The following is a 15,376-nucleotide window of genomic DNA, read 5'->3' as shown; positions in this document are numbered from 1 at the left end:
ATAGTGATGACTTGCAATTGCATTTCATTTATCCATATAAGGAGCAACCTTTCTACATCATCTAGAATATGTAACCATTGTTTAGATACTCTTTTTCACTTCCTTTGAAGCATCAGTCTCCTTAATCTTGTCCTTGCTCTTGTGGATAGTGCAAATAGTTGGTATAGGCTGAGTGTATGTGCATGCTAAACAGCAATGCTCTCACCATATGTATGTTGTGTTTCAATAATGATAAGTTTCATTCACACACACACACACACACACACGCACACACACACACACAGTGTGAACACAAGTTTAAGACATTGTACATATGCAACTGCCGACAACGAAAGGTCTTCATATTGTTGAATGTTTCTCACGCCGCGTACAAATGGCTGGTGACGTCACACTAAATTGCTTCCATTCGTTATGCAAAACATCACTCATTAAGTGAGTCATTTTTTTTACAGTTTATTTTGCTCATTACGCAGATTGCGTATTAAGGGAGGTGCTCACTAAGCGAGATTCCACTGTACTTGTTTAGGTCATTAGAAGTGTGATGACATTCAACAGTTTTCTACAAAAATAGAGCCATCTGTTGTTGAGTATCTGATTCATTTACAATTGCTTATCAGTATGAAGCTCTTATGTTGCATTAAATAATGTTGAATGGATGTAAAATGATTATGATGGAATAAGGAGAAAAGGAAAGAATGGCAAAAAGGTCTTGATTTGACTTAGAATCAAGTGTTATCATTTGCCTGTATGTAAACATTGTCAATATTGTCATCTTTGTAGCTGCCAGTTGTAGATAACGGTAATGGTGATGCTCGTTACCATTGTCATAGTAAATGAGGTTCATAGGGTGAAGTGAAGTGAAGTGAAGTGCAGTACTAGCATACTGCTTGCTCCTCTTAAAAAGCACAGTGGGCACTACCAGGCATAATTTCTCATCATATGATTGAAACTGAGTACTTCTCTTGATATTTTGCTGGTAATAATTGGTGAAAAACATTTGATAATTTAGTCACAAATTAAACATTTAGACTGAAGAAAGCCTTGTATGTAATTACTGCTTTGAACTTGTAATTTCATTAGTTTATTTGCTCCAGTCATAAAACAAACTCCTTTCAAAACTGTTGTGAAATGCTGAACACTCAGCATTCTGTTTCATATGATTCAAATGCAGTTTTCTTTTTCAGGGTGTGGATGGACCATCTTCAGTATTTGTCAGTGTCATATGTGAACGCAAGAGGACTTCAGACCCTGTGAGTAGTATCCAGTATGATATTGAAAATGTTCATAAAGGAAAGTAGGTAGTATTGAATTCAAAGCTGATTCTTGGTAATCAATTTGAATGATTTCACCAAAAGATAAAATATAATAAAATACAATAAAATAACATTACAAAATGTGGAAAACATTAGCAAAATGCTTTGTAATGGAACAGCTTTTGAAAGTGTTTTATTGAGTGTAATAATAAAAACAGGAACAGATGAAATATCTTGTGGGACATCATTCTTGAACCCCTTCCTCCACTAACTTCGTGCAGCATTGCTCATATCAGTTCAGCATTGCTCATATCAGTTGTGCTTATGATGAATATCACTTAATTGGTTAAATATAATAATATTACATGCAACGCGTGATAGATATATAATTCAGTCATGTCTCACTCGTGCAAATACATGAAAAGTCATTTTCTGTCTCTCCCCCTAAACCCCCTGCCCGCTCTTTGACAACATACACGGCAATGTGATTCACATACACACACACACACACACACACACACACACACACACACACACACACACACACACACACAGTGGCTGAAGATTATTCTAAAATGTTCTTGAGCTTTTGTGGGTATTCTCATCTATTAATTAATGTTTTTGAACATTTTAGAATATTTATTTATGTATCTGGCCATTTGGTGTATTTCATTTGATACATGTTGTTTCAATACATATACACGTTGAATATACACACTTTGACAGTTTTATTATACAATAAAAATTTTCTGCAGCTTAGAGCATTTACAGCACAAATTACAGCATAATACATTTATGATATGGTACAGTGTATTCAGTTATTTTTTCACAGTAAATGACTATTGCCCTCACATTTAAACTTACATACATACATTTATATCATTTTTTGAATTGAATGGTGGTTACTTCTCATTACATTTTTTAGTTTTCCTTGCAATAATCAGTAAATTCATTTACAGAAAAAAATTGAAAGGTATTAATGTTCTTCACTTTGCTGATGCTGTTTGGAAGGCACTTGGATAATTATATCCCCATGTACATTACACTTATGTTGTAGTGACTTGTCCTGTGTTCTATTGCTCTGTTTCCAACAGTTTCTTGCTTCATGTTGTGTGTGTGTGTGTGTGTGTGTGTGTGTGTGTGTAAAACTTGTTCATAGTTTTGCATTGATCATGATGCCTATAGCCCTTTTCTGTACAATGAGTACCGATGATATTATTGGTTCAAAGTGCACAAAGTAAAGCATTTTTGCGAACTTTGATACTTGAAATTTTGCCTCACTTCCGTAGTGCTTAGCGGCCTGGATTTAATTTACTTTTTATACTACTGATGTGCTCTGTCCATGTTAATTTAGCATCAAGGTGAAAATTCAGAAATCTTACACATGGTACTTATTCAAGGCTGTATTTCTTAATTTGTGATAATAACTCGTTATCTTCTGGTCGATTGTTTTTGAATTTTATGATTTATATATAAATCTGTTTATTATTTCTAAACCAGTTTTCTAGTGCACATAATACACTTTCAGCTCCATTTGTAGCTTATTCTAGATCCATTCCCTTAATTTAAATGTTTGTGTCGTCCACAAATAGTATTGATTTTTATTGAATTTCTTCTAGTAGGTCTGATCGGTTATTATCACTGTTGTGACAGTGCCACTACAGTACGCGCAAACGGCGATAGAGGCGCTCCGCAACTCGGCTGAGTGCGGGAGCGCCACCTAGCTACGAACGGCGCCGGCCGCATGTCACGGCACGGCAGTCGAATAAGAGATATTGAGTTGTTATCATGTAACCAGCTATTGTTTCTAAGTGAGTGTGTTTGAATATCCACGCAATTATTGGTGATTAAAGGAGGCGCTCGCTATCATTTATGCTCTAAAAAAGTTCAGCGTTTTTTTTGTATGGTTCTAAGTTTCACCTCATCACCGACCACAAGCCGCTGGTCTCTCTGTTCAGCCTATCGGCGTCGCTTCCGGATAAGGCAGCTCACCGCCTGCAACGTGGGGCCTTATACTTGTCTTGTTTTCGCTATGAGATTCACTATCGCCCCACGGCCCAGCACACCAATGCTGATGCATTGTCACGATTGCCGATGGGCCCCGACCCGGTTTTCGATCGTGATGAACTACTCTGTTTCCACATTGATGAGGAAGAACATCGTGCGGTCGAGGGTTTTCCACTTACAGGTTTGCAGGTCGCGTCGGCTACTGTGCGGGACCCGGTCCTGCGTCAGGTGATCGGTTTTGTTCAACGGGGTTGGCCGGACAGGACCAAGGGCTGGGCATCGGATCCCCTTCGCAACAACCATGCCTTGCGCCTTCGTCTGTCTGTTCGTGATGGTGTTCTTCTTCTGGCCACGGATGGCGCATCTCCACAGGTCGTGGTGCCAGCCTCTCTTCGCAAAGTTGTTCTCAAACTGTTGCATGAAGGCCATTGGGGTATTTCTCGGACTAAGTTCCTGGCCCACAGGCACGTTTATTGGTCCGGTATTGATTCGGACATCGCCCACATGGTTGCTGCTTGTGGTCACTGTGCTCAACAACTGGCTGCACCTCGTACAATGCCCTCTCCGTGGCCTGATCCGGCGCAGCCATGGGAACGGGTGCACGCTGACTTTGCCGGCCCCTTCCTCGGTACTTATTGGCTACTGTTGATTGACGCCTTCTCGAAGTTTCCGTTTGTTGATCGATGTCCATCGCCCACCACTGTGGCGACGACGCTGGCTTTGTCCAAAATCTTTGCGCTAGAAGGTCTTCCAACCACGATCGTCACGGACAATGGCCCTCAGTTCTCTTCGCAGGCCTTCCGTGATTTTTGTACTGGACACGGGATTCATCATGTTACAGCACCGCCCTTCCATCCGCAATCAAATAGGGAGGTCGAGCGCCTTGTCCGCACTTTCAAAAGCCAGATGAAAAAATTCTTTAGTGATTTTTCCACAGATGACGCTCTGCTGCAATTTCTGAGTTCTTATCACTTCACGCCTCTGGGTGCTCGCAACCCTGCTGAACTCTTGCATGGCCGCCAACCGCGCACTCTACTGCACCTGCTTCACCCTGTCAGGCCTTGTGCTGTGTCCCCTAGTGCGGGAAAATACTCGGTGGGTGCCGACATGTGGGCACGAGGGTATGGATCTCGCCCTAAATGGATTCCAGGGGTGGTCAATGCTCTTCGCGGCCGCCGGCTTTGTGAAATACGTACGGACGACGGCATGGTTGTTCGCCATTACAACCAGATGCGCCCACGAGTGGTGGCCACGCCGGTGCCACCGCCGCTTCCTTCGCCTCCACCAGCCCAAGAAGCCAGTCCTGTCGTTGCTGCCGATCTACCGTACGTGTTGATGCAGCTGATGTCGCTACCGCTTCCAAGTATGCCGGAACCGGCCCCAGTCGCGACGCTGCCTTCTCCGGGACCGATCTAGCTGGAGCACACCCCTAGGTCCACGACACCTATGGATGCTGCTCCGGAGTTTTCACCCATCATCTCATCCAGGAGGCACGTTCCACGCACGAGCTTCCGTCCTGGACATTTTCGACCATGCTCTCGTGTCTCTCCGCGGGATCTTCTCGGGGCCTCACAAGAGGCCATGGATGTCTCCGCACTGTCCATGTCGCCAAGGAAGTGAGTGTTTTTTTTTTTTTTCAAGGGGGGAAAAGTGTTGTGACAGTGCCACGACGGTACGCGCAAACGGCGATAGAAGCGCTCCGCAACTCGGCTGAGCGCGGGAGCGCTACCTAGCTACGAACAGCGCCGGCCGCATGTCACGGCACGGCAGTCGAATAAGAGATACTGAGTTGTTATCATGTAACCAGCTATTGTTTCTAAGTGAGTGTGTTTGAATATTCACGCAATTATTGGTGATTAAAGGTTATAACAATTACTTTATAGTAATCTGCCTTTATGTTGGTGACCATATAATCTATAGTAAAAGCATTGTTTGTAGCAGTCCTGATATAGTCACTGATTGCATTATGTAAATTGTATGAGACAAGGAGTTGAGCAGAGATCCTCTTTCAGTCTCAGTATCTTACTGTAAGCAATGTTGAAGTCGCTGCACAGTACAATTTTGTTGTTTCCTTTACAGCTAGTTGTCTTATTTAACACACTATCTAATTTATTTAAAATGATTTGACACTTCTGTCACGTGAATGGTAGACTTTGATGGTATATTTGTATTCTGAATTACAATTTCAAGTGCTAAACACTCAGTACTGTATTTTTCTTGATCAGCTCTGGTATTTGTAATGTTTAAGAGTAATTTTTTTTCATGTATATGAGTTGCTCCCATTTCTGTAATGGCCTACAAAAGTGTAATGCTATTGAATAGTTGTATAGATTATGCAGAGGTATTTCCTGCTCATGGAGCCAGTGTTCTGTGAAACACACCACTGTCAGGCTATCATCGTCACTCAGTAGTGTTTCTACACATACAAATGTACTTCTTAAGGACTGAATATTTTGGTGCATGTTGATAGATCCGTTTTGGTGATTTTTCACATTGGTATTTTCCTTTGTGTTACGTATAAAAGATGTCTGTCTTGGCTATCAAGAGGCGTTTGTTTTTTTTGCATTATTTTCATGTAGAGTGCATTGTTCAGATTTCTTATTTGTAATGTTTTGATCATTTTCATGAAGATAGTTTTCTAATCTTTCTGTATTGAGTACACCTCATCATGTTTTTCATTATTTGTGCATACCTGGAACAAATCTTTTCCTTGTCTAAACTGTTAATATACATCCCACGGATATTAAAATGAAACCTTGTTAGCTCTCTCATTTGCAAAATTGAAAGTTGTCCCACATTTGTTGAAAGTGGAGTTACCCACAGAGAAGACAAGTATTCTATTAAATAAATTAATACTCTCATTTATCTCTGGTTTGTTATGCCTGTCTGATACTGTACGTAAAATTATTTAGTCTTATGGCTAACTGGAGAAAGTATTGTGACTGCGCAGTTCGTAATACTGCTATAGCTGATTGTCCTCAGTCATTTCTTCCCACCAAAACTATTACTGTATCTTTTGATCAAAGTCTTCAGTCACTTCTGTTACGTTTTTTATCACCTCATATAATGATGCACCGGGCTTTATGATACATTGCACAGCATGTGTACCATCTAGTTCAGAACTAATCAATATCATCCATGACTCTGTTAGCACAAGAACTCTTTTCTTCATGTCTCGAATGATTCTTTTGGTTCTTCTGTGGAGATGGTGCATTTTTCAGTGTGAACACAACCTGAAATGTTTGTTTTGATAGGTGCCACAGCAGCATATCACATTTGTGTGCTTTACTTTTGATTTGTTTCATACTATCCTTGCTATAATCATTAATTGTGTACAGCTCTAAGTGATTATCAAGGTTTTTTTTATCACCATTTCTTTGTTTGGCACACTCACACTATAGCATACTCTGTTTCATGTACTGATGCATTTTCTGTGTGTGTCAAGTTGGTCTGTTTACATACAGAATGTGACAGTGTTGGACTTGGATCACACACAACTCATGACTGCATATTTTTACCGTCTGCTGTTGACCCTTGATTTATAGCACAGTTTACATCTAGATTTCTTTTCCTAGTTCTCTTTTCCAGTGAAAACCACTTCTTGTTTACATTTGGAACTTGGATAACAAGATCATGGTCTGGGTGTTTACTATTTATTTCCCATTCTACACCTTACACTTCACTTCAAGTTCTTGATATTTAATCGACAGTTTATTGTATTTTACGTTGTGTTGCACTATTACTTTCCTCAGAGATGCAATTTTGCACATGTAGCATATTCTTCATTTTGAATTCTGAAGTATGTACAATGCAGATCTTGAATCTTATGGAGCAGAACTTGGACACCGCATTTATCACATTGATCCCTGATGAGCTGTGCAACATATTAAAGACAGAGGAACAACTCATCAATAGCATACTGATTTATAGAGAGAAATTATATAAACAGAGAATGGTTGTGTGATCACTAAAGGAAAAATACACCACCAGGGGAAGAAAAAGTATTTAAACAATTGATGAAATTATGAACAAGACAAAGGCATATACTTCCCAAAATACATTGTGTAGTTAATAAAAAACCCAATTCCTTTTCTTCCTTTCATATAATTTTCAATGGGCCTGCCTCCTGTAACAATCAGACCACTAAATGACATAATGTACGTATAATGTTAGTTTTGCCTTGCCTATTAAATCATTATCCTATAATGAAAATATCTGATGTTAATTGAAATTGTTTATTTGCATATCTGGTTGAACAGACATTGTTGACGATAGACAGCTGTCCGAAATTACTTCAAAAAAAGTTTGCTGATTGCAAGTGTTAGATATAGATGTGAGGATTTATGCCAGACCAGGACTTGAACCTGGATTTCCTGCTTATTGTGAGTGATTGCCTTAACCATTAGGCTATCCATGCACACCTCCCAAACTGATCCAAGCTTCCACATGTCACACAGTCTACATTCCTACACCACAGCCTCCGACATTCATCACCAAATGCTTGCATGTGTACTCGGTATTCCCAAACCAGTGAGAATAACGGTATGAGAAATCGAGAACTATGGTGCTATCATCTTTTGTCTGCCTCGAAATTCAATATTTACTTGCATATCTGGATGAACAGATATTGTTGATGATGACAAAGAATGTAGGATTCTATGGTGTGGGCATGTATAGACAGTGCAACATACGGAAAGTTGGGCCAGTCTGTGAGGCATGCACAGATAGCCTAATGGTTAAGGCAACCACTCATGTCAAGTGGAAAATCTGAGTTTGAGTCCTGGTCTGCCACAAATTTTCATATGTCTCTAGTGGGGAGTACATCCATACTATACACTGCTAAAGCAAAGTTATTCATAGTCAGTGAACTTATTTTAAAGTCAAATTGCTGTTGTTGCTTAGGTTTTTTAGTATAAAGAAAACAAGTGAAATTTGTCTTTTACCTTGTCTATCATGCCACTACACCATCCAGTATTGACTTTTATTCTATTAATTGAATGAAATTGAATACTCGACAGAAATGGCAGACTTGACAAACAGACAAACAATGTTTTAAACTTATGTTAATATAACAATTAATGTTCGGGGACATGAGTAATGTATCTGATGGTGTCACTAATATTACACAGTATGTTGATAGGGCACTTTCTCGTTACAGCTAGGCAGTGAGGATTACTATTGCTGGAAGACATCCTTGAGGACTCTCTCTCTCAAGTCAGTCTTCTGAATAGTTCAATGCAGCCCACCACAAATTCCTCTTTTGTGCCAACATCTTCATCTCGATCAGCATTTGCACCCGAGGTCCACAGTTATTTATTGGATGTATTCCAATATCTGTCTTCACCTACCCCTCTACAGCACCCTCTAGTACACATGCCTTAGTATAGATCCTAATTATCCTGCCCATTCTTCTTGTCAGTTTTTTCAGTATGTTCTTTTCTTTGCCGATCGTACAGAGAACCTCCTCATTCCTTACCTCATCAGTCTGTCTAATATCAAACATTGTTCTATATCACCGCATCAAAATACTTCAATTCTCTTTTTTTCTGGTATTCCTCCAGTCCGTGATTCATTGCCATACTATGCTGTGCTCCAAACATACATTCTCAGAAATTTCTTCTTCATATTAATACCAGTGTTTAATATTAGCTGAGTTTTCTCAACCAGGAAAGCCTTCTTTGCCTGTGCTAATCTGCTTTTTGTGTCCTCCTCCTTCTTTGTCCATCATGTGTTATTTTTCTTCCAAGAAAGCAAAATTCCTTAATTTTGAAACTTCCTGGCGGATTAAAACTGTGTGCCGGACCGAGACTCGATCTCGGGACCTTTGCCTTTCACGGGGCAGGAAGTTTCATATCAGCGCACACTCTGCTGTAGAGTGAAAATTTCATTCTAGAAACTTCCTTAATTTTGTCTACATTGTGGTCCCAAATTTTGGCAGCTTTTTTTACTAATTCTACCAATCCTCTTACTTTTGACTTTCTTCAGTTTACTCTCAAACCTTATTCTGTACTCATTAGCAGTTCCTGTAATACTTCTTCACTTCCACTGTGGTTAGGAATCTCATCAGCAAATCTTATCAGTGATACTCTTTCACCCTGAATTTCAGTCCCACTCTTGAACCCTTCTTTTATTTCTGTCATTGCTCCTCTAGTTTATGGAATGTACAATTGTGGCAGAAAAATACATTCCTGTCTTAACCCTATTTAATTTGAGTGATTCATTCTTGGTCTTCTGTTCTTATTGTTCTCTGTTTGTTCTTGTACATCTTGTATTTTTCGTCTTTCATTTGGCTTATTCCTGTTTTTGCCAGAAGTTTGCACATTTTGCACCATCTTGCATTGTCACACTTATTTCCAGCTCAGCAACTCCTATGACTGGCTCTCTCTTTTTCGTAAGTTTTGCTTCCATGATCAGTTGCAATGTCAGAACTTCCTGTCTGGTGCCCTTACATTTCTGAAAGCCAAATTATTTTCATCCAACAGAAGATCAGTTTTCTTTTTAATTCTTCTGTATAGATTTTTAGTAGCTTGGATGCAGGAGCCTTTAAGCTGCTTGTATGATAGTTCTCACAATTATCTGCCCTCATTATGTTTGTTATTGTAGGGATGATATTTTTCGAAAAGTCTGATGGTATGTCTCCAGACTAACAGATCTGTACGCCCACTAGAATAATCACCAATTGCCACTTCCCTCAGTGATTTCAGAAATTCTGGAGAAATGTTACCTATCCATTTTGTCTTATTTGATTACAAGTGTTTCAGAGTTCTATTGAACTCTGGCTCAGATAATGGATCACCTTTGTCTTCCATACTGAATCCCATTTCTTCCTCAATCATGTCATTAGGCAAGTAATCTCCATTGTAGAGGCCTTCAGTGTGTGCTTTCCACCTATCTGCTCTCTCCTCTGTGTCTAACAGTTGAATTTCCAATGCACTCTCAACATTCAAACCCTTGCCTTTAATTTCACTTAGATTGTTTTGACTTCTCTGTATGCTGAATCACTATCTATTTATGTTATGGCAAAAGGCAGAAAGTGTGTGGAGGGGAAAAGGCAGCTGAAGTAGCAAAAATAGTAAAGCAGTGTTTATCAGCATTGAGACCTTGATAACCAGGGTGGCTGCTGAATTAAGAGCTGCAAAGCAGTGTACATCTTACTCCTCACATTGTGTCCGCATGGCCTTGAACCTTGGATTTTGTCTAGCTACTCCACCCAATACACTTGACAGTGTAGAACATTTTTGTTAGTTAAGTTATAATATGAAATGACAAGAGAAAATTAAAGTAGGACACAGTATTGCTGTAACCCCTAGTGTTGGGCAAAACAAGTAATTGGATGATTAAAGATTGTTATTCAGATATATATTTCCCTTTTTTAAAAAAATATTCTGATCAGGATATATTTTCTTAACATTTTATGATGTTGTAAGTTACCTTAGGAAGACTACTCTGATACAGCCAAATAGCCTGATGAAACATTGTTGCATTGTCTGCAAAGTTAAACCTTAGCTGTCATTTTTTTTGTCACACACTGTCCCAGGTGCGGTCTGAGTGACTGCTGTATTTACATAGCCGTAAATACTGCATTCAAAAATTTCAGAGGAACAGTTCCGATTTTATCTAAAAGGTTGCATTAATAGCCCACACAAACATATTCAGATAAATTTTAAAGTTAATTTTTATGAAAAAAAACCTCATTTAAGCAGAAAACTATACAAAATGAACATAATATTAAATGATGATGTTAATACTATGGAAACTCAAGTAATTTGTGCTCCAAATTTTACTTTTTACTGTATTTTTACTGTTTATTATTCATGTAATAATAAAACATAAAACTCCCACAAAACATTGATAAAAAGAAAATTACTCTAGTACTTCTTAGGTGTTTAGTTTCCTTCTCGGAGGTTTTCTTTGCACTTGCTGGAAATTTTTGTACAGATTTCAAGTCAGATTGGCTTCTTGCAACAATGGCAAATATAAGATGTTTTTCTCTTCTTTTTTGGGTCACATGTGGAGCATGTTTCGCTTTTTTCCAATCATTCTGCAATGATTTGTACTCTTCACTCTGCTACACCCAAAACATGGTGAAGGATCCATGAAGTTCGTGGGGTGCATGGTACTTGTTTTCTCACTTTTTATCTGTGGTGTTACCAACACGTTTACAAGCTTCTTCAACAATTAAACCAGTTCACTTGAGCGTTATATTTATAGGAATTGTGAGGACAAATGCATTCACTCCAATTATGTCCAACATACAGAAAAATAATGCCATTGTCCATCTTTGGAAGAGGCTTCAATGACCAATGATATTTGTTTTGACCTAATGTATGTCTAGCAGAACCTTTAGCTAAAGATCCAGTCTCCACAATTCTGTCTTCATCACTTTGATCACTTATTTCATTCAAGGAATTCACAGGCGGCAAAATAAACTCGTCTTCACTTTCACAATGTTCCTATACTGTATTATGTTCGCTTTCAAGTTTTTTCGTCGCCATCTGGCCCAGCATTACTTCCTAAACTGTCCTCACACTATTTTAAAACAATATCCTCAGTCAGGATCCATAACACGAACAGTAGACGTAGATCTGGCTAATGAGTCCATAATGCCAAGTCCCAAGTGTTTGCGCAAATGAAGCAGTAATAGTATAGGTCGTGGCATATTCAAGGAGCTACTGACAAAGGAAACAAAGTCAACTTCAAGAAAGTACCACTACACAGTTCTGTAATCTCCTACCCCACCACTGTGCATTAGCAACAGAGTAACAATAAATGCTAATGGTCTGTGAGACCACAGCTTGGATGTCTCCTAGACTGCATGTCTCTGGAAACTGTTAATACAAAGCAAGACAATTTTATAGCAACAAATTAGTGGTTTTTTAAAAAAAAAAGAGTTCAGTTCAAGTTGGTATGTCTCCAACAGTGTTGTATTTTCAAATGCTGGTGTTGATATACTTTCAGATCTGTACTAATATTATAAATGCGAAAGGTATGGGATAGCTTGAATGCTGAGAAAGAACATGGGCTGCTTTAGTCAGTGTGTAGCACAACATAGTTATTGGTTTGAAGAATACGACATGAAATATGGAACAATAATTACTCCTTGAGAAAGCTATTTAAGTTTGACCTTTGAACTTTATCATATTTGTGAAAAGACATTCATTGTTTGATATGTTCCACATAATATGATTCAATGTAATCAGTACAATGCTTATTGAATTCTCAATGTGTTTAATCCATACTTTCACACTAATACTGGTATTGTTAAATGCAAAAGTAGTTCTGTCTGTCAAGTTTTCATGACTCCACCACTGTACTGATTCCGATGAAATTTTGTATAGAGATAGTTTGAACCTTGAGAAAGAGCGTAAGCTACTTTAGAAAGTTGCGTTATTTTTGGTATTATTAACATTTTTAAATATGGTATACATGAGGGGGGTGCAGACAATGCTGGCATGATGGTCAATAACTCTGTTTTTCTAGATTATTCCGTGACAGTGCAAATCCAAACAGTTTTGGTGGAGATATAACAGTAAAATTAGATGGTAAGCCTGAGAACCATACTTAAAACTATTACTCTAAGCCTCACAAACTTAAGTTGGATTTAGCACATGGCTCTAAGAGAGCTCAAGCCACGAGAGTTACTGGAATTCAACAAGCCTCAGAGCCATCTCATGTCTGCCAGAAATTGGATGCAGAATGTCAGGCTGCCGTAAAAGCCTTAAAAGCTGCAAAGACAGCAGAACAGCCACAAGCCCGTCACATTTTAGACACTGAGCATCATGCGTCTCTTATAACTTCCAAGGCGATTGAAGGCTCACGACGACAGCATTATTTAAAGGCTGTATGACAAACAGCTAGGCTTTAGAGGACAAATGTAAGGATGTAGAAGCATATCTCACTAGGGGTAAGATAGAAACTGCCTACAGGAAAATTAAAGAGGCTTTCGGAGAAAAGAGAACCAGTTGTACGAATATCAAGAGCTCAGATGGAAACCCAGTTCTAAGTAAAGAAGAGAAAGCAGAAAGGTGGAAGGAGTATATAGAGGGTCTGTACAAGGGTGATGTACTTGAGGACATATTAAGGAAATGGAAGAGGATGTAGATGAAGATGAAATGGGAGATACGATACTGCTTGAAGAGTTTGACAGAGCACTGAAAGACCTAAGCTGAAACAAGGCCCTGGGAGTAGACAACATTCCATTAGAACTACTGATAGCCTTGGGAGAGTCAGCCCTGACAAAATTCTACCATCTGGTGAGCAAGATGTATGACACAGGTGAAATACCCTCAGACTTCAAGAAGAACATAATAATTCCAATCCCAAAGAAAGCAGGTGTTAACAGATGTGAAAATTACTGAACTATTAGTTTAAGAAGCCACAGGTGCAAAATACTAATGCGAATTCTTTACAGACAAATGGAAAAACTGGTAAAAGCTGACCTCGGGGAAGAACAGTTTGGATTCTGTAGAAATGTTGGAACACGTGAGGCAATACTAACCCTACGACTTACCTTAGAAGAAAGATTAAGGAAAGGCAAACCTACATTTCTAGCATTTGTAGACTTAGAGAAAGCTTTTGACAATGTTGACTGGAATACTCTCTTTCAAATTCTAAAGGTGGCAGGGGCAAAATACAGGGAGCGAAAGGCTATTTACAATTTGTACAGAAACCAGATGGCAGTTATAAGGGTCGAGGGGCATGAAAGGGAAGCACTGGTTGGGAAGGAAGTGAGACAGGGCTGTAGCCTCTCCCCCGGTGTTATTCAATCTGTATATTGAGCAAGCAGTGAAGGAAACAAAAGAAAAGTTTGGAGTAGGTATTAAAATCCATGGAGAAGAAATAAAAACTTTGAGGTTCGCCGATGACATTGTAATTCTGTCAGAGACAGCAAAGGACTTGGAAGAGCAGTTGAACGGAATGGACAGTGTAATGAAGGGAGGATATAAGATGAACATCAGCAAAAGGAAAACTAGGATAATGGAATGTAGTCGAATTAAGTCAGGTGATGCTGAGGGAATTTGATTAGGAAATGAAATGCTTAAACTAGTAAAGGAGTTTTGCTATTTGGGGAGCAAAATAACTGATGATGGTCGAAGTAGAGAGGATATAAAATACAGACTGGCAATGGCAAGAAAAGTGTTTCTGAAAAAGAGAAATTTGTTAACATCGAGTATAGATTTAAGTGTCAGGAAGTCGTTTCTGAAAGTATTTGTATGGAGTGTGGCCATATATGGAAGTGAAACATGGACGATAAATAGTTTGGACAAGAAGAGAATAGAAGCTTTCGAAATGTGGTGCTACAGAAGAATGCTGAAGATCAGATGGGTAGATCACATAACTAATGAGGAGGTAATGAATAGAAGTAGAGAGAAAAGAAATTTGTGGCACACCTTGACTAGAAGGGATCGGTTGGTAGGACACATTCTGAGGCATCAAGGGATCACCAATTTAGTACTCGCGGGCAGCATGGAGGGTAAAATACGTAGAGGGAGACCTAGACATGAATACACTAAGCAGATTTGGAAGGATGTAGGTTGCAGTAGGTACTGGGAGATGAAGAATCTTGCACAGGATAGAGTAGCATGGAGAGCTGCATCAAACCAGTCTCTGGACTGAAGACAACAACAACAACAACAACAACAACAACATGACAGAGCTGTACCTTTATATGTGGAATGTGGGAGGCTTTTAGTGAGGCTGCATTTTGATTACAATCTATTAATTGACCACGTTAATCATAAATTAGTCTTCATATCAAGTGGATCAGAAATGCAGGCACCATAAGGAATTAAAATGAAAATACAAAATGGTTGGTATGTCTTGCTCTGGTGGCAAAATATCACATCCAGCACTAGGTGAGCCAGAGGAATCCCTAAAAACTCCACTTCTGCATGACTGTAATGAATCAAGGCAGTCTTTATATATAATTAGAAAATATAATTCATATTTCGAGGTTTGACATACAGGAAAATAATAGAAACACATTCATTATGTACCAGCACTGCATTCATTTTTATACATACGTCTCTACACCACTACATACACAGACATCTCACAAAATTAGTAGCTTGCTTAGTCACCATCACTCGTAATAACAAAACTGATGATGTGCAAGT

The 15,376-nt window shown here is 39.0% G+C and overlaps 1 protein-coding gene across 1 annotated transcript in view; it reads left to right on the top strand.

Moving 5' to 3' along the window:
• LOC126455574 (fat-like cadherin-related tumor suppressor homolog) overlaps nt 1–15,376 on the top strand; it is a 320,133-nt gene that overhangs the window by 254,837 nt on the left and 49,920 nt on the right. The window contains exon 5 of the mRNA XM_050091329.1: nt 1,185–1,250. Coding sequence (XP_049947286.1) covers nt 1,185–1,250 — 66 coding nt within the window. The remainder of the gene's footprint in view (nt 1–1,184; nt 1,251–15,376) is intronic.

This window comes from Schistocerca serialis, chromosome 2, assembly GCF_023864345.2.
Source record: "Schistocerca serialis cubense isolate TAMUIC-IGC-003099 chromosome 2, iqSchSeri2.2, whole genome shotgun sequence".
NCBI classification, from domain to species: domain Eukaryota; kingdom Metazoa; phylum Arthropoda; class Insecta; order Orthoptera; family Acrididae; genus Schistocerca; species Schistocerca serialis.
This window is presented reverse-complemented; position numbering and strand designations above follow the sequence as displayed.